This window comes from Aulonocara sp. 'chitande type north' Nkhata Bay, linkage group LG19 (genome assembly GCF_057382095.1).
Source record: "Aulonocara sp. 'chitande type north' Nkhata Bay isolate Kocher_YH1m ecotype deep benthic linkage group LG19, A_spYH_male_GT1.1, whole genome shotgun sequence".
Lineage (NCBI taxonomy): Eukaryota > Metazoa > Chordata > Actinopteri > Cichliformes > Cichlidae > Aulonocara > Aulonocara sp. 'chitande type north' Nkhata Bay.
In genome coordinates this window covers 9,507,117-9,532,947 of record NC_141362.1, presented here as the reverse complement: position 1 = coordinate 9,532,947, position 25,831 = coordinate 9,507,117, and the positions used below count along the sequence as shown (strand labels likewise).

Below are 25,831 nucleotides of genomic sequence, written 5' to 3'. Positions count from 1 at the left end.
CATCACTGCTCTCGAGAAGATCTGCATGGAGGAATGGGCCAAAATACCAGCTACTGTGTGTGCAAACCTGGTAAAGACCTATAGTAAACGTTTGACCTCTGTTATTGCCAACAAAGGTTATGTTACAAAGTATTGAGTTGTATTTTTGTTATTGACCAAATACTTATTTTCCACCCTGATTTACGAATAAATTCTTTACAAATCCTACCATGTGGATTCATGGATTTTTTTTTCACATTCTGTCTCTCACAGTTGAAGTGTACCTCTGGTGCAAATTACTGACCTCTGTCATCATTTTAGGTGGGGGAACTTGCACAATCGGTGGCTGACTAAATACTTTTTTGCCCCACTGTATATGTGGAACCAGATCAGGTAACTTTTAGATATGCACTGGTACTTTTCTATTAAATTTGAGCCCTCTGAAGCACTTTCTTACTACAAGCCTCATTCACCCAGTCACACACACAGGCACTTTTTACTATGCCAAAGTACTTGAAACCTAACATTCACACACTCACACTCTGATGAATGCATAGGGGGCAGCTTGGGTCTCAGTATCCCACTCAAGGATACTCTGACATGCAGATTGGAGGAGCCAAAGATCACCATTGTACAAACTTTTTAATCATTCCTGACCTTGACCCATGCGGGCACCGGTGAGAGCCTCCTTGGCGCTGCCAAAGCCGAGCTCCCTGCAGACAACGCTGGCCGACAGCAGATTCCAGCGGTCGTCGCACACAGTCCCCCACACGTTGTCTTTCAGCACCTCGACCCGACCCTCGCCTACCTTGGCACCTCCTTTCAGCCTCACATTGGTCTAAAGAACAAAGAGACACTTCACGTTATTCAACTATGCCAGCACATATCTGTGACCACTTCACAAAAAAATACTTTACCGAAATTTTCAGTTTCTTTTTCAAACCGCTGTTTTGCATGAACAGTGGCCCCGGCATGCAGCTAATGACAGCCGGCATGCCCCCTGCGCAGGAGGATGTGGCATTTGGCTTGTTGAATTCCAGCGGACAGGCGGCCAGATGGACCTCTGTACCCGTACATGCCACAGAGTGAAGATGGAAGTTGTTCTTCTGACGTTCCAAATACAACCTGGAGGGAGCAGAAGCACGGCCAGGGACTGTGGTGAGTGAAATACTGAGCGAATCAATACCCTGATTGTATTTATGGTACACAGAAAAAAAAAAAAAAAAAAAAAAAAAAAAAAAAAAAAAAATATATATATATATATATATATATATATATATATATATATATATATATATATATATATCTCACACACACACACACACACACACGCAATAATAAGAAATGTTGGTGTGGTTTGTTTTAAACACAAATAAAGATTATGATTATCACTTGGGTTAACAAAGATGTCACATTTTGGAAAATATTCATTACTCTGTCCTGCTGAACATTTTACAAGAGGATGTATAATCCATATACAATATATAGCTGTAGTTGGTTAGTGTAGCAACAAAGACCACCAACAGGAAACTTAAACGTGCACAAACTTAAATAAAATCTTGGCAAAGGTCTCTGCTTGGCTGAGAAAAAAAGTCAGGTAACCTTTTATAAAATAGCAAATGGTTTTTACATTTGCATTTTGCTACTGATTCACTCGATTCAGAGCACAGAGAACAGATCAGAGCCTGCTATTTTTTAGTCTTTGTGCTAAGCTACGCAGACTACCTGACTCTATGTGACAAAAGCTATTTCATCAGTTTTTCAACACTAAAATGCTCTTTATAATAACAAATCTTTGGACATTCAACAACACAATCACATATACGGTACGCACACACATCTATGACAATTTCAATATTCAAAATTTTGTTGATTCTACTTCATTTTTTTTTCATGTCAGTATGTCAGAGTTATTCTCTATAAGTATTCACATGCATGGGACAGGTTGTCATACTGGAGAGAATGAATCTGGTTTAGACAGTTTTTCTATTTTTGAAGAGGGGAAAATTCAATATTTTGGCTGCTTTTAGGCTAATCTGGCTGACTTTATTAGCATGTGTGTTGGTCTTTGCAGACAGGTTAAATTTCCCCACTTCGTTGTTCATTCTCAGATTACCTTTTGCCAGGGCTGCTCTGTTTAGACTTATTGATAGCTTTAGCTTTGGGTGTCTGCCTGCAAGGTAAAGATGGGTTAGAGTGCACAGTTAGGTGAAGAAAGTGATGTGACAAAGTGAAAAATCATTGTAACAAAGACTGCGTAATACATTATAGGGTGTTAGTACAGATACACTCTTCAAAAGGATGTGCCATATTCAACATAGAGGCTAAGCAACTGTCGTTACACAGTTATAAAACACTGTTTTACTGATGTAATGCAGAGTAAAAATGCACAAAAAGCCCACAGGCTAGTTGAACCAAGCACATCCTTCTTAGGTGAATTACAACAAAATTTCAACAAAAATAGACTGAAAACAAAACACAACAACATACAATGTTGGCCATTAGGGCAGAGACCCGACAGGTTTAATTAGCATTGACATAAGTAGATACACTTTATGGACAAAAGCATACTCAGATTTCGCCTTTCCTTTGTATACAGTTGGTGTGACGATGGTGGCCAGGAACAGAATAAATTGTGATACAGTTGGTATGTCCATATGCTTTGGGCCATAAAGTGTATCACATGTTTAACACGATCACTGACACATGGTTAGTACAAACTAAGCTACTGTGATTGATGTACTTTTATGTCAGTGTGAACTTTAAGGGTTTTTTTTTTTTTAAATATGGTATGGCATTGCTTTATGTGTGGATGGGCTGCAAACAAAAAGCAGATGTGTCAGTTTCCTGCAGGTCTAATGGTTAAAGGTCACATGACAGTCCATACAGGGTCTGTGGGTAAGGGTGATCTGTGCTTTGTGTTGATGGATTTTTCTTTTAAATGTCAAAGAGTTTCTTACTTATCCCAAAAACTTCAAATGTCAAGAACTGAATCAAATAGAATCTGCAAATTGTAAATGTATTGTTTTAACCAGAAAAAAAGAGTATTTCAATGTTGCTCGATTGCCAAACTAATAAGAGCACCCTCACTGCTTCAATGTGAAATAAGAGTACGCAGCTTCCAGGTGGTGCTAATCAAAGGTACTTGATTAACTGATAGTCAGCGAGTATAAAAGTCTCTATAAAAGCAGAAGCTGGGGCAGGTTGCTAGTCCTTTGGACAGATCAGACCACAGTGGAAATGTCTGGCCACGATGCGCCATGTTTGGCAAAAACCAACCACAGCATATCAGCACAAGCGTCTCATACCTACTGTCAAGCACAGTGGTGAAGGTGATGATTTGGACTTTTTTGCAGCCACAGGACCCGAGCAGTCATTAGGTTCATGAGATCCTCTGTATACCAACGTATTATAAAGTCAGTTAAAGGTTGGCCAAAACGGGGTCATGTGTTGGGACAACAATCCCAAAAAATCTACAACACAATGACTGGAAAAAAAAAACTATTTCAAGCTTTGGCATTGAAAACCACAAACTGGAAAAGGACAAATTTATTTATTCTGATCGTTTTGAGGGATTAGCTGACTTAAATGACCATGCAGATTCTATTTGCATGGTCATTTAAGGTCCCCAACGCCCGGGCCACGGAGTTGTTTGGTTCCGGGCCACGAGAGTTGAGGCTCGGGTGTGAAATTTATGGTTTCGAGGGTTTTTAATCAGTTTTTCGTGTTATTTTTTTATTGTTTTTATCATTAACTCAGTTTCCCTGGGTCTTTTCCCGTGTGTTATGAGTAAATCTTCTTTTTTTTGGTACCGGTACCGGTTTTATTTTGTTGTATTTATCTGCGACACCTTAAAGGTTGGGGACTGCTGATTTAAGGTATATTCCTTCACACCACATTTATCTGTTAAGCTTAGCTATTCACTGTAATAATTCATTTTCCTCAGGAGCAAAAGTTTAACCTCAGGACACCAAAAAGTATCATGTAACACATCCAAAAACATCTGTGGTGCGACTTCCTAATACTCACATACCAGGATGAAACAGGATGAACTGGATAAAACAAACACTGTCAATTATTTGCAGATTCTACCAGATGCAGGTCACTTTCGGTTATATGAACTCTGCAGTCAAATGTCTGCGACTGCTTCAGTGTAAGAACCCAGGATGAAAAGTTGCTGACCTCCTCCAAAAAGCAGGCCATAATGAAGAATGGGATTTCCAGCTGTTGCATTAGATTTGGAGGACTAATGCATTAAAACAAACAGGCCTCTGACACTGCACAGATTGACAACATCTGTATCATCAAAAGATTCATTATGTGTTTTGTTATTAATACTGTGGAATGCTAAGAATTTTAGTAAGAATGGGTTTGTGCTGATGATATAAATATATAAAATTTAAGTAATATGCTTTGACTTAGGTATCATTCTCAATCTGTGCTGTCAGCAGACATGTTAAAAGACAGAAATGGGAAGAAAAGTACCTTAGCACAATGTACCACAACCCCTTCATATGCTCCACACAACATAATAATATGAGATTAGAGAGGGGAAGGGACAACTAGCTAAAAAGCAGGCACTGAGTGGTTATTTTCTACTCCAACTGGAAACCCACTACCAAAACTACAGTAAACAAGAGTGCAGACAGACATGGACAGCGGATTTTCCCATGACAGTGTACCTTCCACCGGCTGAAACATTAACCTTTGGCCTGGAGACCTTCTCAGCTGCTCGCTTTTTCAGACGTCTGTAACAGTGAGACAGCCAAATTCCATCACATGCAGGAGAGAAACGACATCCAAGCACACAATTCACACTAACACATACACAGGCTGTCTTTGGTCAATACACACATTTAGTTAAGCTAGTGAAGAGAGTGGTGAGTAACAGTTCTAGCATTCTGTAAGTACACATACATACACAATGCGCACATGTGTGATAACAGCTGAAAGCAACTCTAACCGTTGAGAATTCATTAGTGCAATGGACATCCTCAGTAAGCATTTATCAACACAGTATTGGTTATTGACTAATATAGCGCAGTTATATTTCATAGCTTGAGTGATAAAACAGCCTTGGCATGTCACAGATGTGTTACTCTACATGTGACCGTACGAAAAGATAATGCAGGGAAAAAAAGCTCGAGGTTGTGGTTATTTAGCTTGTCCAGCAGAGCGTTGCTGACTGCACTTTTTGCAATACTTAGCACCATGTGCAGCACATGTGACAGAGCATGCATCCCAGCTGTGTGGCTGCTGTAACGCAGAGGCTTTACAATAAGTAATAAAATGAGTTTGTGAATTGCATAATGTAATTTATGTTTGTTTTTTTAGGGTTTTTTTACTCCCTATAAATCAAAATCAGCGCCGGCTCCAAAAATCCATTTTAGTAAGGATTACCACTGAGAAAGGAATTTATTAGTTACTAGTGATTGCAGTTATTTATATTTGATGGTAATCTCCTGTATTTTGACTTCCACACGCTTCCACACTCATGGCCAGGAACCAACCAGTGCAGAGGCTTTGGAGATGTCCTTGCATGCAGGGCCTCAAAACAGCGCGTAGGCTGATGTGGCAAGTCTAATACTAATCAGTTTAAAATTTGGCTTAAACAGGAAATGGAGTCACAGCAAAGTTCACCACAAGGGGAAGAGCAGGGTTTGTTTTTTTACAGTTACAGCTGCAACATATAGAGACTGGTTTGCAAAGCTCTGCACAGCATATAAAGACTACTGGGTACTTGAATAGCTTGCAGACTGCCTGAGCAAAACAGATCAGGTATCAGTGACATCACACGTAGCACTGATTAGGTCAGCGTGAAAGGAGGAGTTTGAGATTTTCCAATTGGAAATGTAGAAAGGTGGTAGCTAAGCCAACAGTTAATGTGAGTTGGACCAGCTGTTATTAGCTTGGACCGGAGGCTGAGTTTTACTTTGCTGATCTAATCTAACGCTCACTTATCGCCTCAGCTTCGTTGCCACATTGTTTATGACTACACACAACTCAAGGTATTTTTAAGTAGTGAAGTATGACTACTGGAAGCTCTTTGTTCCATAAAATATCACCAAAAAGATGAACATTGTGACTCATTTCATGTCCTGGTAGTCTGTTCATTATCTTACCCAGACCCCCTTTCTATGACTCCAAACCTCCCCCCAAAGCCTCAGCCTTCACACGTGTCTGAGAGAAAACACACATTTCCCCTCGTACTACTGTGAACCGTCTGCAGGGGACGAATAAAACGTCCTTGAATGGAGTGCAGCCAGGAATGTCTGCAGTCGCTCTGGAGGGAATCACTGTTCTCATATAACACAGCAGGGTCTGCTCTATCCAGTCTACATAGTTTTAAAACAAAAAGAAAGGCCTGAAATTTGGCTTGATATATGACGTTGGAAGCAAAACATAAAAATCACAAGATAGGTTATGTTTTTTATTGCAATCATAAGACATCAACACTCCAGGTAAAATCTTAACTGGTAATTGTTGTGATAACACAAATCGGACTGTGGTTTCCATTCATGCACACAGTTAACAGTCACGTCAACTTCCTTTGCAAAGTACTGAGTACAGCCCAAGAAGTTTTTCAGCTTTGCAGTCTATCCAAAGAACAACAAAAACATCCTCTGAATGAAGAAATAGGAACCAGAAGAGAACAATCAGACGCTCGTACAAAATGCTGAAGCTTTCCTCACACGAGCTGTGCTGCAGACAGCACATGCAGCGTTGGCAGGCGAAGTCTACACGCATTCCCTGTCACAGCCACAGTAAACAGCAGTCACTATAATGTCTGCTCTTTACTGTACACAGATTAAGATCTTGCTTGAGGTTTGGTCAAACTGTTGCCACTTTGGTTTACACACTAAAAGTGTGGGAATAATGTCAGAGAGGCTGCAGCAAATATCCCAAGTGAATGAGGGAAAGAGCAAGTTAGAGCCGCTGTTTACAAGCAGCCGGATTCCCACTGCTGGCACTGAGAAATAAACTTGGAAAAAGAAAGTCCGCTATAACTGAATACATTTTTATAGGCTGTGCAATTGGTTTCTCTTTCCTATCAATTTAAAAGAAGAGTTTGGTATTTTAAGAAGTATACATCTTCTTATTTTAGGGGGTTTGAGATTCATACAGTGGGGGAAATAATTTTTTGATCCCCTGTTGAATTTGTGACATTGTTCACTTGAAAATGAGCAATTTCTCATTTTTATGGTAGTTTCCTTTTAATGGAGAGAGGCAGAATATCAACCAAAAGTCCAGAAAAAACACATTAAATAAAGGTCGTAAAATGATTTGAAACAAGAATTTGATTCCCAAGCAAAACATCACTTAGTACATGGTGGGGTAGCCTTTGTTGGTAAGAACAGCAATCTCATGAGGGATTTTGTCCCAGTCCTTTTCACAGAAACCCTCTAAATCCTTTAGGTTTCATGACTCCACAGATTTTCTATAGGACTGAGGTCTTGAGACATTCTATGACCTTAATGTGGTTCTTCTTTATCCACTCCTTTGTTCACTTAGTGATACTTTTTGGGTCACCGTCATGCTGGAAAACCCATCCGCTACCTATCTTTAGGGTTCTGGCTGAGGGAAGGAGGTTCTCATCCAAGATATTACAGTACATATCTCCATCCACTGATCCCTCAATGCACTGAAGTAATCCTGAATCAACCCCAAAAGCATGTTTGCACCTCCGTGCTTGACTGTGAGGATGGTGTTCTTTGGGTTATACTCGGCATTTCTCTTCCTCCAAACATGGAAGGCTGATTTGTTGCCCAAGGGATCAGTTTTGTTTTCTTCTGTTAGCAGCACTTTCTCCCAAGCCTTGTCTGAATCATTTAGATGTTCTCTGGCAAGCTTAAGATAGGCCTCTGCATGTGCCTTCTTGAGCAGGTGAACCTTGCGGTCAGGCCAAGATTTCAATTATTACAGCACAGCGTGTTACCAATGGTGTTCTCAGTGACTGTGAGAACACCAATGCCTCCTCTCTTGGTGGTGAAGAGGTTGGAATTGAAGGAACTGATGGACAGGTGCTTCATACATATGCCAAGTTCAGATCTGTAATTCAATGATTGATTGATTGAAATCTATGTGCTGCATGGGCACAAAGACAATCTATGAGAGAAAGAATTTTGGCTGCTTGAAGAGGATCAAATACTTATTTCTCTCATTAACCTAAACATGTATGACTTTTATGTAATGTATTTTTTCTGGATTTGTGGTTGATATCCTGCCTCTCTCTGTTAAAATGAAAATACCATCAAAATAGAGCCTGTTCATTTCATTGGTAGTGAGCAAACTTACAAATTCAGCAGAAAATCAAACAATTATTTCCCCTACTCTGTCTTGGTCTTAAACATGAAGCTACTGCCAGCAGCCTTTAACATAAAGACCGAAAGTAGATGAAAGTAACAAAGGTGGAAGAACTGAAACAAGCATCTAGGTCAAGCTTCACATTTACTATACAGACATGTGATCGTCTCATCTGAGTCTTGGCAACAAAACAAATGTCTTTCTCGAGATTAGTTGAAGATTATTATCAATAAATGGGGGATTTGCTTGTGTTTTCGCTGGTTTTTCTCAGGATCTTGGGTTTCTCCCACTATTAAAAAACATGCTAGTTTAAAATGGCCTATCTTGGCCTAAGACTCTCTCTCTCAAAAGACACCCTTTGTCTCCAGAGTTTCACTTTCTTGCTAAATAAAGGTTCCAAAAGCAACCAAAAGAAAAACACAAACATGCTTTCCCTTTTAAAGTAGTGTGGGGTCTCTCTTGCTGAAACGATATACACAAACAGCCTCATAACCTGATGCAATTCACTTACCTGTAGAAGTTTTTGTTGACCTTCCTCTCATGAGGGAACCCCAGCATGCCACAGACCACGCGGGTGTTTTTGGCTGTCCAGCCTACATCGCAGATCTGTGCCCAGCCATCTTTGTATTTCACCTCTACCACACCTTCCGTGATGGGCAGCTTCTTTTTGGCCACGCCAACCACTGGCCTGAGTCGCACCTCCTCGACTTTGTTCTCATCAACTTGTGCCTTGCAGAACAGGAATAAATAACAAATATATTTATTTATACAGGATCACAAGTTGCTCTTGGAGCTAAATTATATGGATGAAAGCTAAACTATTTATGAAACTTGTCCTGCATGAGAGGACCAGACTACACACTGACTCACGTCTGTACCGGACAGTATTTTTCAGGTCTCGTGCTCTCACTAACAGCTCACGAGTGGTAAACGTGACTCCGATTGCCAGCGATGCACTGACTCACTTCCGCTGCTGTTTATTTGGAAAAGAAAAATCTGGCTCTGGTCGTAGATTAAAGTCTGGATGCCACATTTAAGCAACCCTCACTCACAGCAACAAAGAAAAAGAGGGAAGATGGTCATGTATCTGAAAATCCACTCACTTATTCCTATGAAGCTTTTTGTATTTAATGCAATCTTCCTGTGTCATCTGCTCATTCAGTCTGTGAAGACGAGTCACCAGAATAACCTTGTTCACCTGGGACCATTCAGTTATGCAAACAACATCAAAGACAGAGACCGACTGGAAAAAAATCTCAGCCAGCAACCCACCTATGTGTGTGTCCTGAGAGGCTCTGAGTTGCACATCTTTATTTATTAAATGAGGGCATGGTTTAACTTTGAGCTTGACATTCATGTATTCTGCATAACGTAAGCCGAGGTGTTAGACGCAGAAGTCCTGCCTCAAGTACAGAAACTCATAAATGAACTGGTGACATCCATTTTTTCAAAATGCACATGAGTTTCACTGGCAATTGGTACGAAACACTTTTAAAACTACAAAACTACAGAGACCTAGATGAATGGTCAAATTAAACTACTTTACCTTCAAGCCTACGAAAGCATCATAGCCAGGAATTTACTGGATCAACAACAAAACAAGTGTTTTGCCCGGCTATAACTGACTGTAGCTGCTAAGTTTATTACAATTTTACCTCAGGAGTTTACACTTGGAGAAGCTTTTGCTTTCAGCAGGTTAGACACGTTATAGAAAAAGAGCTAATCAGCACCATGTGCACTAGCCACAGGTGGAGCTGCACAGAGGCGTTAGATTTCTTCCATGTGTGTAGTCCTTATATATCAAGTCTATAAACTGTGAAGAAAAAGGATTGTTTATAAACAAGTGACGGCTTCTTAATCGGCTCTAACTTAATCTCTCTTAAATATGTTTCGGCAACTTACATCAATAACATTCGAGTCCACGAAGCCGGGTATCCTCTCATCTTTGCAGACAACTCCGGCATCTTCATCGTGAGTGCAGTCGCTGTTGCCCCAGCCACGGGACTTGCAGAATTCAATGCTCTTCTCACCTCCGTGACACTGCACGTTGTCCAGCCAGATTTTTCCTACGCAGGCGACAGACTGTTAGGGAAACTCCACCACACTCCCAGGAGGGAGAAAGCAATAAACCCAAACCTGGAAGTAGCACTTGTTTGCAACACTGGTGGCTAGGAAAAAACGTTTGCAGCTGCACTTACGATTTCGGTGGTTATAGTTTTATTAAAATCACTACAAGACTCTACAAGACTTTTTAAGGCTAGACACGGCGGCTTTCTAAGGTCGATCTAAATGCTAACATTGACGTCGTTACTTACACACAAAGGCAATGCTAACATGTTCATGGAATGTTAGCATGGCAACTTAATTAGTTCCAAAAACCTAAGTACAGCTAGAGGTGATGGGAATGTTATTATTTTACAAATATTTATTCATAAACATCTGGAAACATACAGTTTTTTTTATTGTGTAGGACCACAAAAAATTGTCCTAATGCACTTCCTAAAAAGTAAAGGCGTTTCACAGTTACTACAATTTAGGTAGTATACTGAGGTGAACAAAAATACAGCCCCAATTCAAAAAAAGTTGGGAAGCCGTGCAAATGGTAATAAAAACGATTCTACTCAATCATTTTCAACACATTACACACTGGGGAGTCTAGACAAACTAGATTTTATGTTGGCACATAATGTTGTTGGAAACAACTACTTTTCTGAACACCCTTATGTGTGTTACATCATGTAAAACACAAATGGATGATCACACTGTATATTTAACTGAATGCTGAAATTAGACACACTCATGGCTGAAGCCACCCTTACCTTGGCCTTTGCCATATTTAGCACTGTGGGTCCATCCTGTGGCTGAGACGAAGCCCAGATGGTGGCAAAGTACGTGGGCGTTAGCTATCGTGAAGTCGTCATCACAGATGGTTCCCCACTCTCCCTTGTAGAACAGCTCTATCCGGCCCTCGTTGTGTTTTCGAGGATATCCAGACAGTCTGACCTTTAGTCTTTCGGGCCGGGGGGATGGGGATGGTGTCGGTGTCGTTGTGGGCTTTGACGTGGCGGTGTTTGACGGTGTAGTTTGAGTTAAACAGTGAGGCAACCACAACCCAAGCAGGAGGCTGAACGCTAACTGCTGCTTGCATCTTGATTTATCCATTATTTCAGCTGCATATAAAGGAAGGTGCAAGAAAGTTATTATATACTTCACATTTAAGAAAACACAGAGAGAAAACACAACACAGATATCAGAGTTGTACTGATTTCTACAACTCGTTTTTCACTGGGAAAAAAGTCTGTTTGTGCTGTAATTACCAAATATTCCTTTACGTCAATTCAGACAGAGATTTAACTCTTTGAAGTATTTTTTTGAAAAAGTCGACCCCTCTTTCTTAGTTAGATCAGCTCCCACTCTAATATGGTTTCATTGACTGGTATAAAAAGGTGACCCCAGAATTTTAACCCTGATTCCTTGAAGAGTCTCTGGGTGCCCCAATGCAGTGTAATGAAAAAGTACTAACCCTCTCCAGGATTTCTTAGTTCTTTTTCCATATTTCTCACATTTTCACCCCTTTTTAAATCATGATTTAACTGAGAGTAACCACTATCCTCACACTGGTCTCTTTACCAGACCTGATGAATCCAAAACTCCCTGAAAAGAACTTGTCTGACAAAGTGATGTAGCTTAAAAGATCTCAAAAAAAGCAAAACATTATGCCACGAACTGAAGAAACAGCTGAGAAACCGAGTCATTGACATCTGTTAATCAGTGGAAAGGGTTACAAAACAATTTCAAATCCTTTGAGAAACCACAGTGAGAGTCCTTATTTACAAATTGAGAAAACTTGGAAAAGTGGTGAACCTCCCCAGGAGTGGCTGGCCTTACAACTTTACTCCAAAAGCACATCAACGACTCTTTCAGGAGAAGTTCACAAAAGAACCCAGAACGACATCTAAAGAACTGCAGGCCTTTACTCCGTTAAGATCAGTGCTCATGGTTCAACAATATGAAAGAAACTGGGCGAAAATGGCGTCCAATACAAAAACCACTGCTGACCAAAAAGAACACAAAGGCTCGTCTCACATTTCCCCAAAAAACATCTTGATGATCTCAAAGACTTTTGGGGAGGTATTCTGTGGACTGATGAAAAAGAAGTTGATCATTTTGGAAGGTTTGAGTCCTGCTACATCTGACATAAAACGAACGCAGTATTTCATAAAAACAGCCAAACATGGTGGTGGTAGTGTGATGGTCTGGGGCTGCTTTGCTGCTCTGTTGCTTCAGGACGTGGACTTGGTGTAATTGATGGGACAATGAATTCTACTGTCAAACAGAAAATAATGAAGGAGAATTTTTGGCAATGACTTCCTGCCCTGAAGCTCAAGCACACTTGATACCAGCAAGTCCACCTCTGATTGGCTCAAAAAACAAAACAAAATGAAGGTTTTGGAAAAGTCCAGATTAAACCAGATTGAGATTCTAGCTTGTGTGACCTTACACGGGCCGTTCATGCTCGAAAACCAAATATTCCCCCATAGCAACTTAAAAGATCGTGACTAGATATAAGAAATGCATGATTGCACTTCTTGCTGGAAAAAGTGACACAACGAGCTATTATGGTTAATGGTCATTTACCCCTTTTGCATAGGGCCACATAGGTCATATATATAACTTTTAAATAACTTTAAAATAAATGAAATCCTGATTTTCACAACTATATTCTGTATTTACTCAGGTTATTTCTGTCTAACATTAAATTTGTTTGATGAGCTGAAACGCGCAAGTTTGACAAACATGCAAAAAAATTAGGAAATCAGTAACTGCAACAGTATTTTCAGCACATCGCGCACAACACACAAACTGCTCGCCCTCAGTGTATTTTCTAAATAGCTGCAACTGCTGCTGAAAAAAGCGCCTCAAATATGCTCAACACATGGAAGGATTGATGTTGAGGGTGTAGAGTTGCTCCAGCAGTCTGATTCAAACCAGCTGGTTAATACTTGATTCTGATGTGTGTGGGGGTGGGAGGAGATCTTTTAAAAAGCACAGGCTTTAATGACCCCATGATCTGGCTGAATTTAAAGGCCACATGAATGTTTATATCTATTAAATTAATTAAAGTGTCCTTGTAGCTTTCTGTTCAACCTTTTTCAATTTGTGCGTGCTAATGTTTCACAATGCCGAACAGACAGTACTCTGGGTTAATAATTCATAAATTATTAATAAATGTTTTTTTCTATGAAATACCAAAAGTCTGATTTTTCTCAGAAAACCTCATTCTGCTCTTTTCGGCATAGGCCTGCTATTGATAACCTGACAGCCACGCTCCTTTTGAGCTTTCAGCGAGTGGACGTCTGTCCCTCCAGAGACACAAATGCAGCAGTGTGGTGTGTTTGTACAGAAACCACAAACTTAAGTTAACCTTTCCAAAACATGATCTAAGGCTGAGTACATCGTCTGAGTCCAATTTCACGCCGAATGGAAGGACACACACATTCACAGTTGGTCAGAAGAGGCTTTTAACGGCATAGCCAGCACGTCTGAAGCTGCTTATTTGTGTGTTCTGTGTCTTGAATCGTTCTCAAAAATATTTTTTAAGAAGAAAATCAAATGAAAACACTGTTTCCTTACATTCGCGTAGTTAGCAGAGCATATAGCTGCAAATGTTTCCCTTACAGAATAATAAACTGACGTTTACACACTTCCTTGCAGACATTTGTTGTTTTAGAATTTGTCTTCTTATTCTGTCAGACACACAACTTGAAAGTTGTTTCGCTTCTTGACTATGGTCTGTGAGACCCAGTGAGGCTTGTAAGGATGTGTGTGCTGAGCAGATGGAAGCTGGAAACTAAGAAGGACTGAACGAGTTTGATTCATGAGTTTGGCTACAATGAATGAGTTTGATGAGACACATCAAAGCCAGAAGAGTTACTGACTCTTTGCATATTTTCATTAAATATTTTTAGTGGGTGACAAACTTGGACTACATAATTGTCTCCTTTACTGCAGAATGATGCTGTTATAATATGTGCATATAGGTTGAGCATGGCCTTCCTTGGAATGGATGCTATTTAGGTGGAAGTATTTGTTTATATTATATGTCCTTTAGCATTAATGATGTCTTCACAGATGCACAAGTTATTCACGCCTTGTGAGGTAATGAACTGTTAAAGGTTCATGGATGCTGGCTTTTGAAATATGAGGTGCTAACAAGCCAGATGCTCTTCAGCACCAGAGGATGTGGTATCAACTATTTACAGATTTTCATTTTCTTATCATAGAGCAGACATGAGAGCTGAGAATCTTTTGCCCATGTCAGTTGTATACAGGAAGCCCTAAATTCTCTGTAATTTCAAGCTAAGAAATATTTTTGAACCATTTTCCCATCCTGACTATGACTTTGGAGAACTCAGGATCTCTGGAATGCTTCCCCCCCTCTCCCCAACCATTTTACTGGCCTGATTCTAATCAACTTCATTGTTAGCGTGTTAGTTTCTTTAGTTAGCATCACACAGTTTCACATAGTTTCAACATAGGACACATTTTTGAACTACTTTTTGCATTTTGCATTAAATGATTTGCTTCATTGTATTTTGTTCCCTGTTTTTTTTTGGGTTTCTTTTGCAGATTATTATAGAGTAAAGGTTGTAAACAAGGTAAGTTTTGCTAAAATATGTGGCAGACCAACACTAACATTTTAACTCTGTTGTAAACATCCATCAGAGTTTACAGACAGCTTCCTGTTTTTAGACATACACATAATTTTTGTGTGTAAAGACCTATTATTATCACCATTTCAAATGTGCTAACTTTTGTCAGTAGTTTAAACCATTTACAACCTGCTGTGTGTCTTTGCCTTTACTATTGCAAAAATCACCATGTTTTCAGATGTCAGGCAGTACTTTGGTCAGTATAGAGTTATCATAATTGACAGACATGACACCCAACAAAAATAATGACCTCCAGGTTACGTGACATAGAATCATCCCCATATGGAAGCAAGGATACAGAACCATGCAAAGGTATTAGGCCACCCTTAATTTCTTTATGTCTTTGAAGGAAAATGAGAACTAGGTGCTGGGACTTATTAAAAGCTGTGTAAAGATAAATACAAACATAATATATAAGGCAAACAAAGACTTTGTACAATTATAACAAGCCTGAAAAGCAATATTTGTCTGTCTACAACTTAGCCTGAACTCTCTTAGACAGGCTTTCCTTAAGTAGTCTCCAGGAATAGTTCTCCGGGCTTCTCAAAGGCCATTCAAAGCACTTTGGATGTTGGCTGCCTTTTGTTGTGTTCCCTGTCAAAGATGATCCCACACTGCTTCAGTAACGCTGAGGTCTGCACTCGGGGGAAGCCAATCTTTTTCTATTCAGGTATGTTTTAGTGGGTTGACAGTGTCTTTGGGATCATTGTCATGGAGATAAATTAAGCAGTTGCCAATCAGATGCTTTCCAGATTTTACCACATGGAAGATCAGATCTGATGATGTTTTTCTGTTTATAATTCCATCAGTTTCGATGAGACCTCCAACTCCACTGGCTGAATTCCAGCCCCAAACCATGACAGAGCCTCCACTGTGTTTTACAGATGGCTGTAAAACACTGTTGTACTTCTTTCCTGATCACCTCTGTACATGTTGACAATGGTTTGAACCAAACATTTCCAACTTGGATTCCTGACTTCATATTACTGATTTGTCTCTGATTTTCAGTGTAGTTTTCGTATAATTTGGTATACCTTAACCTTTTCTGTTATTGATTAAGGATGCAAAACGTAGCTACTGGTCATCTACTCTAGATAGCTTTATTTTAGGCCACTTTTGCGTTTGTCCTCCACTTTCCTCAATTTTTTAAAGAACACACTGCACACCATGCCACGTTTTCAGCCAACAGCTATTTGGGAAGTACCCAGACTGTGCAAAGATACTATTTTATGCCAGCCAAACTGTGTTATCTTTGAGAAATAAACAAATTATGTGTTTTTGCAACAGCAAGAAAATATCTAAAGATACCATTTAAAACCAGTTATTTGGTAAACTGTCTGTCATGTATAGACACAAAATAGATTCATCCATTGAGCTGGGTGGAAGACCTCCAGAAAGCCTGAAGAACTAGTGGAGTACAAACAATAACTAGTTATTTTCTGGTTTCTGTAGCCTTTGTTAAAAAAGAACCTCGATACAAAGTCTGAATCTGATGTTTCTGATCCAATCACCCATTTTCTCATCCTAATGTTTCTATTTCTATCATCAAAGCAGCCACTCTCCATACCAATGTGCTCATGGATCATGTCTTGTGAAAGGCTCAAATCAACCGGGCAGCAGTTCACCAAATCAGCACAGCTCTGACTCACCCACATACACAACACTCTTGGCCATTATAAAGTCTTACCCTGCACAACATCATGCCCACATTCCCACCAAAAGCCACACATATCTCATTCTTAATCTCTAAATACTTGCAGAAATCTGTACTGTGCTGTACTTTCACAGACTGAAAATAAACTAGCATTTTGAGCTCTATGGGCTAAAAAAAAGATTTCTCTGCCTTTTTGCAACATGCTATTGACTTTTGGGGTACTTTGTGAAACTTTATACTAAGAATAGTCCAGATGAGCCACAAGGAGTTGGATGGATGGAGGACAAAACTGACCCATAAGCCCGTTTCAATAAAGCAGCACAACATGGAAATCTGTGGTGGCTAAACATTTCCTGGACATTTTGACACAGTGCAGTTTAAGTATGTTGGCATTCTGGTTCATCTAAGTGCTAAGCAAGGAGTTGGACTATTTAATCTGGATGATTAACTGGCTGTTAAAAGCATCTGAGCACAAATCAATTTATCAATATCTTAATATAAAAAGGATTTACAGTATTATTATTATTATTATTATTATTATTTTTAAATCTCAGTAAATGGTTCTTCAAATCCAGATCCACATCAGCACCTCACACCACGCAGGAAGTTTCTTGTGAATGGACAGACGGATTTTTCCGAAGTCACTGTTTGTCTTTCCTGTCGCAACATTCCTCACATGTTTGATTCTGCATCCCAAAAAACTGCTCAGAGAAACAGCCTGTTTTACCACTCTGCGTACTGGGAGACCATACCTACGGCGCAGACGGTAAGGCAGCTTCACGGCTTTCAAATAATACAGTATAGTTTTTGTTTTAAATCCAGACTATGACTTGTGTAAAAAATTGCATCAAATAATCTGACTAATCATGAAGTAGTCTTACCTTATAATGCCACGGCGGAAAGGTTACAGCGGGTCTATTGGAGAGAGGGAGATGTGTCCTGAAGTTTATTAACTGAACCCAAAGTCAGAGGAAGCATAAAATCCCAGTTCTTGTGCTAAATCGCCCCCTCCATCAGACACAGGTTTCATTTGTAGGGCAGTGGTCCACCTTCTTCAAACGTTGTTGTCCGTAAATTGGCAGCTGCCCTCACCCGAGGAGGAGGAGGAGGAGGAGGGTACGGGACTGAAGGGGGCTGGATTTTTTTTTTTCCCCTGGAAAGACACAGACTCTTTCATGGATGGTTCTGTAACAGACTGTCTTGCCTTTCGTAACTTCAAAAAAAAAGAAAAGAAAAAAAATCACTTCGCCAATTTCACTCAGAGCCTACGTGTCTGTTAAAGCGCACAACGTGTCAGCTGCAGATTTACAACCGGGGTTAAAAATGTGCGACCACATCGACAGTTCCAGCTGTAATGCCTCTGCTAATGGTTTTTGCAATCCACTTGATGTTACCAGTAGTGCTGGCCAAGTAGTACTTGGTACATTAAATCCTCCTCCGATTATATCTTGAAAAGAAACTGACCAAACTGCATAGACTGTCTGTGCCAAATGGAATAAAGATACACTTTAAGATTTTATATCAACCAAGATGAGACAGACATTTCTGTCAAGTTAAAGGAGGCGGGTGCGTTTTGGTAGGTTTAAACCAGCCAAGACAAAAATAAATAAATAAACAAAATAAATTATGTATTAAATATTTTCAGTGGTAAATCACTAAAATACTGGAATTTGTTCTGTTGGAAATTTTGGTATCGATCCCCAGTATTGCTGATACCAACACTGATAGTTTTAACCTTTAAAAACAGCGTATGTAGTAGAGATTAGTAAGTCATGATTTATATGATGAATCAGCATAAATTCACACATTTTGGACACATTTTAATGACCACAAATTTATCACTGTGATTCTTTTTATTTTTACACAGCTTTCAGCTTTTCATGTATTTTGAACCTGGCATCTTTGGAGACCTGGAAAGTTGGTTAAATGTGCTATAAGATATACATAAAATAGCCGTGACAGTCAAGACAACAAATGTTCAGACATTTTTCAAAGTGCTTGTTTGAGGTGCATTTTTATTAGCAATCCCATACCAATAACATCACTGGTATTGATTCTATCAATATTTTTGATCGATCTGCCCAGCTCTATAAAACATGCATTCACTTACCTGAGGGGAAGTTGTTCCTTAGTGCCACGCCAGTGACTCTTTAAAATTTTCTACACTTATTGTATCCCACTATTTGGCACTTGTCAGGTTAAGTAATAGAAAAACAAAACGTCCCACAAACGCAACTTATGCAAAGTCCCAGAAACAGCTAGAAGACCAACTAGCTTATAGAGCAACTAGATGTAGCTTATTGTTAGCTTAGCATGAACAGTAGAAAGCAAAAACCTGGCTATGGCCAAGCATGAAATTTACCCACAACCTCATTAGTTTTTAAGCTGTGCAACACACTATAGCATAATATACTGCAGTATAACAAGTGCCATTTTAAAGAGTAGCTGTTTAGTAGCCAAGCTAATCTGTAAACACATAATTTCCTTAAAGTAACCTGATTTTCATTATTCTGAAGTGGCTGGTTGAACCTTTTAGCTTAGCTACAAACTCAGCCATCTCCAAGTAAAAATACATTTTAAAAACGAACAACTTGTCATTTAAATATCCCCAAATGATATGTCCACGTGTAGTTAGAAACATGAAGAGTTTGCCAAGTTGGTATTTAATTAGGGAAATTCAATAAGAAACGTGACATTATTCTATTACAAAAAAAGTACAAAGTTTTCTTTGTATAAGCAAAAGGAGAGAGAGCTTGAAAAACACAAGTTTTAATTTTAAAAATCGCATGGCTGAATACTGTACTGTATTTGGTACAAAAACATGTGAGGCACTTCATTTAAAATCAGCTTAGTGTATCTACAACTTGCTCATAGATCTCTAATAACTGACACCTGAAAAACCGTGTCTGCAGCTATTTACCAAGTCGTCTCTTCACTGCTTAGATTAATTTTATTGACCCATAATCGATGGATGGACTGTTACTAAACAGAAAACAATAAAACCGGACGGATAATGAAATTCTAACAGTGTTTCAGTTTTCTCAGTTCAACTTTGATATAATCTTAATAATGAACGATCGTCACAGCAAGTAGTACATTCACTCAATATTTGAGTGCTTACTGAATAGGAAAAACCTAAACTGGGATCACAGCGTTTAAACACCTCTGTTGTTGGGAATCAATCAAGTTTCTGCTTTAAAATGCCCGTTTTATTTATGTGAATGATGCCACGACTATTACCTGTACTTCACATGCTCATTCATCAATATTTGTCTAATCAATTGCTCTGATTTCTCTGTAGGAATAGACTGGTTCAAGAACAGCTGACACCCAGCAGTGCAGATATCCTAATACACAACACCGTTTTTGATTACCAGCACTGAAATCTCAACTGGGAAGAGCATTTTAAGAGTGCTATATCACTCTTCACTGAGGCAGAAATCATATAGAAATGTTATATAATCTATAACAGTAACAGATCTGCTTAAAATAGTGGCCTGAAATGTATTTTTCTTTTCTGTTAAATATTTTCATTTCAAATCCAACAGTGACATTGAAATGTTACATAATAAAACAGACAGAAAAGAAAAAACAAAAAGTAAATGGTTGTAATTTTTTGCAGTGTTAAAGCTTATCAAGGCCACCAGGTGGATGGGAGTTCCATCAGGTTAATAACAGAAACACTAAACTCAATTCATTATGAATTCATCATTTATTACATTACAGTTTTAGAGAGCAGTTACTAACTCCTAAGGTAAAGCTGATACTTTCTTTTTCTAAGAATAACCAGCAGTTGTTTCCATTCAAAACTGTAAAAAAGCTCAATTTTTCTAATGCCAGAGAAAGCATTTAAAATACATTGTGTCTGAAATTAAGTTGGTGATTTTATAGTCATTTTCTAAAATTTAAGCCACATCACACTGACGAATTATACTTTCATTACTTCTTCCATCCACCTGGTCCCACCTTGGGTAACATACAGTTAAAAATGATAGCAAATATTTGGACAAGAACCTGATACCCACTGAGGGGTAAAGAAAGTCAACATGACAGGACTGCCTGCTGAAAAGTACTTTTTAAATGAAGTGTTTCAGGCAACCCCGGTGAATTTCTTTGAGGTGCTTCAGACTAAACGTGGCTCATTTCTGCAGAGTCCTGCATACAATAACTGTCAGCTTTGCTGTGTACAACTTCATGGCAGGAAACCGGTTTATTTCATCTACTGACCAAAATAGCAGATGTGTAGAAAAACCTAGAAGTGAATTTCACCACTTAACAAACTTTACAAGATTTACCAGCAACTGGTTGGTGGCTGGAATAACATCTCACACTGGAACTAACTGGTAACAGTCTAAAGTGCTAATGGTCTTTGCAGCAGATTGACAGGTACTTCTTTGGGTGGATTAGGACGGATGCAGAAGCTCTAACAGGGCTCCAACTGCACCAAAGTAACCCTAAAAACAGCAACAAATGGCACAAGGTGGCAGTTAGAAGTTAGAAGATACTATACATGTGGTCTTTGATGGGAGTAAGGGGTAAACTTACTAACCTCATGGCGAAGGAAGAGTGCCTTGAGCTGACCTTTAGACCAGTAGTCCATGGCATAAGCCAACAGCTTCATAGAGAGGGTGTTCACTCTTAGGAAGTTCCCAACAAACAACACAGTCTCGATGTTCTTTACAAAAAAAAAAAACAAGAATAGGAATGTAAACTATTAGTGCCTAAACAACTGATGAGAGACACCAGAGTTTTAGAATAACTGATATCACACTAGAAAAACAAGGGAAATAATGTAACTCATTCATAGCTCAAGGAAAGAAGATCCACAATGCAGTTTACCTCCTCTACGCCTTCATAGCCCTGTACAATGCTGCTTGATCAAGACGGCACAAGGCAGCACCGTAAAGAGGCTGAACGCAAAGAGGAAACAGACAGTAGGAACTGCAGGGGGCAGACTGTTCAACAGAGGAAGACAAAAAAACCACCTCAAACCTTTTTATAGTTGTGCAACTGGGAACACAAATCCTAATTCCTTGCAGTCTCTGAATGAACAATGAGGTAGATGGTAGCATATATACTCTGTAAGTGTAGCTGATTTGATCATTTAGAGGCTACACAGCATCCTCCATCCATCTAGGTGGCTCACCTGACAGTTTTACATCATATATATCTGCAATCGCGGCATTAAGACTCACAGTGCAACAAATGCACACTTAAGGTGTGGCTGTTACATTGTCATCACTACTAACCTCATTCAGAGCACACATTCTGGTGATGGAGCCGATGTTATTGGTGATGGTGACCAGTGTTGCCCTGGCCAGGTCCTCTTTAGAAACAGACTCCCTCTTATCTTTAGACATCATGTTGCCGAAACTGCCAAAGCAAAGCAAGATTTATGTTTGGAAGGTCGCTCAATTTTAGAAGCTGAGCAATTATAATTCTGCCTTTGACGTACAGCAATACTGAACATCTTATAAACAACACCAAAGCGGACAGAATACGTCAAAGTACATTCGTTTTTAAGACAGATATAGCTAAACATTGAAAGCTGCAGTGATGGATCTGTAATTTAGAGCTTACTTTTTTACTAAATTTCAATTGTGAGATTCAAAATTAAGTAAACTTAGCACAGTCCTGGTTCCTTGAATCATCTACTTATGCTGGAACATATCACAAACAGGGTTGTGATATAAAGAATGAACAAAGGCAGCAGCTTTAAAACGCACCTTGAGGCCACAGCCCAGCCTGGCAGCCCAAACCTCTCATAGTCCCCTCCATAGATGTCTCGCACCAGCTTGTCCACACGCGTGCTCTCCCCCTGAGAAGCCATTTCTAAGGCTTCCTCAAATGTAGAGCAGCCGGTCAGCAGGCAACACAGGCCAAGGAAGGTCCCACCACCAAGGCTGTGAACACATGCAAAGTGACATGTAAGGCGTATGTAAATCAAGACATCTTAGAGTAAAATAAAGTGTTTAGGTTCTGAAATTACAGGGGAAAGACACGTCTATGCATTAGAGACTGCTCATTCAAATACATGAGTTCTTTCCCAGTACAGAGGACAGAGGGCCATTATGTGGAGAAAGAAACAAGCATTCATGAGTCCCTTTCAAAGCCAGCAGACAGAAAAACCACATGTGAAAACAAACTAGAGGGCAGACTACAAAGGATTTTTTTCTCCCTCTACCTAAAGAAAAAAAAAAAAGACTATAATTGACCATTTTAAATGTACGGACTAAATCCAGAACGAATGAATTATTTTTTGTCAAGAAAGCAGTTTGTAATGAAAGTGGAAGGTAACGGGAACGTCACACAAAGGCACCGACTCGACTGGACTGCACCTTCCTGAATCACATTAGTCTGGTGTCACGTAGTTTACCCTTTGCTAGTGTCACAATGCTCTTCTCTAATTCATCTTCCTCTCTTAGGACCAAGGGCTGAAACTAAAAAAAAAGAAGGATGAAACGTAGGAAAACCCAGCCGGTGCCCATGCTAGTCATGGCCTTTTAGACCTCAAAAGTTGCACTTCACCTAACCTGTAATATCCAAACGTAACCCAAGATTATCAAATTACATTTAATACACAAGTTCGCTTTAAGGTTACTAAATGTAGGCGAATGCTATTTTCCACTTCACTCCTACTCACTTCCCAATAGCACAGAACCTGTTAAGCATCTCATCTGCCATCCAGCTCATCATTACCTGGTCCCAGTGACTCGTTTGTAGTTGTTCTCAGAGTAGACTGCCAGGATACTGACCCCAGACCCTATATTGACCAGCAGCAGAGGATAAGGATTCTCCAGTGTACATGGCTTCTGGACACAGTGGTCTGGGTCTGCAGGATTTTCAAAGTAGTAACACTCTGAGGGACCGCTAGACATCACCGAGTCGAGGTACAGCACCCCCCGAATCAAACAGTCCAGCTCATCCAGCTTGTGAAGCTCCAGGTCAGCCATCTTTGTTTTTCCCCCGAAAGGAGAGAGGGAAAAAAAAGAAGTGGGAGAAGGAGCAGAGATAACATCAGAAAAGTGATGTGGTCTGGAGAATACAGAAGCAGGAAAGTGGATGATGGGGAGGGGATAGGGACAAAGATCAGTGAGCAGGCATTTTTATTATAATATAATAAAAATAATTTAATTTGTCCAATTAAATCAGTTCATTGGAAAGTGAGTATGTGTGTGTGTACATGTTTGCTCAACTTCCAACACATTTGTGCTTAGATGAAGCCAAAAACAGTGCTACAATTCATGGCTCATCTCATGATCTTTACTGACCCTAGACTGCCAGCCCCACCCAGCAGAAGTAGCATGTTCTCGGTCTCACCAATCTCTCCAGTGTTTCCAATGGATATTGTTTGCGCCGTCTCTATGCTCATCTCATTTGCCTGCCCCCCACCCCTCCTGATCGACCAAGGCAAATAGCTTTTATTCCAATCTATACCCAACGCCCTACAAGATAACCCCCCACCCCCCAAAACAGAGCACAACAGCAGACCCACCATACGGAAATCAGACTCAAACTTGTACGCCCCCCCTCCGGTGGCGCACAGGGTGGTGTGAAGGCTGGAGAAGTGCTTGTCGCGGCCCATCTGCAGGAAGGCTGGGAGGTCGTGCGTGGGAAAGCGAATAAAGTGCAGGTTGCCCTTCCTGCCGCACAGCGTCAGGTCCTGCAGCTCCAGGTGAACGTCCCTGATCCCAGTCTTGCCATAGGCGGTGTTGGAGGTCAGGTAGCGCCGGATGCTCTTCAGATTCTCCACCTCTTCTTGCTCCTCTTCCGCTGTGATGTCTTTGGGCTCAAAGTAAACGAGCTTCACCAGAGTGCCTCCGATGTCCATCCCAAACCAGGGGAATGCTACATTATGTGAGATAACACATGCAAAACTGATGTTCACCCTCGTTTTTGTAAATAAAAATATTTTGCACATTGATGAAAAATACATACATCTACAAATATAAAATATTTATGGTAAATGGCACATATAAAGCTGAGTTTTCAGCGTTCACCCAGATGATGGCAAAGCTGCTTCATCCATAGATGCAACAGTACAGTGTGTACCGCTAACGCCATCTTGTTGCAAAAAGGAAAAAAAAAAAAGATTCTGGCTATGTGCTGCCACTACAGCCCACCAATAATAAATACATCGGATGCCAAATTAGTCACACATTTGCTATAAACCAAGTACAGTGGAAGGCCAGTGCAAATATACATTTTTTTAATTTATGTGACCAACTGCGGGGTTTTCTTGCCAAACCTATATTATCAACAGCGACTGTCTTTAATGGGGAACGCCTCTGATTTTTTTTTTTTTTTTTTTATTGTAGACATACAGCAGCCCCCTTTTCCCAGTAAATACACCAAGCCCACGCTGCCAACATTAACACATACGCGGCCTCGTTTTCTTCACAGAGTCGTGTCGATGCCTCGTCGCCGACTGGGAAGTCCGCCGGTCGGATGTGGCCCTTCCTGCGGTAGTGGCACTCTCACTGTTGGGCTCGTTTCTGAAATGAACGGGCATCTCCTTGTCGGACCGCGGCTGCTTCGAGGGCGTTTCGTTTTCGTCAATAATATCATCGTCGTCTCGCTGGTGGCCATTGAACGCCATTGAAATGACTAATTAGCTACATATAGGCTGACTGCTCGGTCAAATGAAACCAAATGATTTATGAGGACAATGAATTTTGAAGCTCAACGAGGTAGCTAATTAGGTAGCTAAGTAGCTAACAGTCCTTTGAAAAGGCTGGGCTACATGTCCTTTTTGTGTTCGCTGTCAAGACAGAGGTGGGCGGGGCTAACGTGTTAGTGAAGGACGCAACGACCAATCAAACGGCGACATTGACAGTCGGGAAAACGGTTTATAAAAAGAGGCTGATGTCACTTTTTTTCTTCATAGTATGAAAAACGTGATGTCTGGGAGTAGAAAATAGGTTAAATATACACAAGTCAAACTTTGTATTGTTCTGTTGTCTCTTATTCAAAACTCTTATTTAAATAGCGCAAATAAAAAAAAATAGGAAAAAATTAACTTGAACTTTGAAAACTAAAGTAATATATAGAACAAATAACCGTAGTTTTAGTATTCAGTTATATTATAAAATATAAAACTAAGACGAAACTAATAAAAAAATAAACTAAAACATTTAAACAACAGACTGAAAAAAGCAAACCAACTGAAACTAAGATGAAA

At 39.9% G+C, this 25,831-nt stretch overlaps 2 protein-coding genes across 6 annotated transcripts in view; both read right to left on the bottom strand.

Moving 5' to 3' along the window:
- loxl3b (lysyl oxidase-like 3b) overlaps positions 1 to 17,891 on the bottom strand; it is a 31,292-nt gene extending 13,401 nt beyond the window's left edge. The window contains exons 1-8 of one of the 5 annotated variants that reach the window (XM_086275363.1): positions 17,532 to 17,891; positions 11,103 to 11,453; positions 10,186 to 10,349; positions 8,795 to 9,012; positions 4,662 to 4,727; positions 2,096 to 2,152; positions 897 to 1,104; positions 637 to 817 (exon numbers count right to left, since the gene is read on the bottom strand). In XM_086275363.1, the coding sequence (XP_086131489.1) occupies positions 637 to 817; positions 897 to 1,104; positions 2,096 to 2,152; positions 4,662 to 4,727; positions 8,795 to 9,012; positions 10,186 to 10,349; positions 11,103 to 11,445 (1,237 nt within the window). In that variant the 5' untranslated portion in view covers positions 11,446 to 11,453; positions 17,532 to 17,891. The remainder of the gene's footprint in view (positions 1 to 636; positions 818 to 896; positions 1,105 to 2,095; positions 2,153 to 4,661; positions 4,728 to 8,794; positions 9,013 to 10,185; positions 10,350 to 11,102; positions 11,454 to 17,531) is intronic. The other 4 variants (XM_086275362.1, XM_086275364.1, XM_086275365.1 and 1 more) reach the window with 4 other exon arrangements.
- A 1,399-nt stretch (positions 17,892 to 19,290) lies between these two features.
- Positions 19,291 to 25,420, bottom strand: pank2 (pantothenate kinase 2). The gene is made up of 7 exons (XM_086275369.1): positions 25,033 to 25,420; positions 24,146 to 24,498; positions 23,350 to 23,603; positions 22,377 to 22,553; positions 21,900 to 22,023; positions 21,200 to 21,325; positions 19,291 to 21,104 (listed from the first exon to the last, which is right to left on the bottom strand). Exons 1-7 carry the CDS (start codon positions 25,247 to 25,249, stop codon positions 21,054 to 21,056), a joined length of 1,302 nt encoding a protein of 433 aa, XP_086131495.1. The 5' UTR covers positions 25,250 to 25,420; the 3' UTR covers positions 19,291 to 21,053.
- Between the last annotated feature and the right edge of the window lie 411 nt (positions 25,421 to 25,831).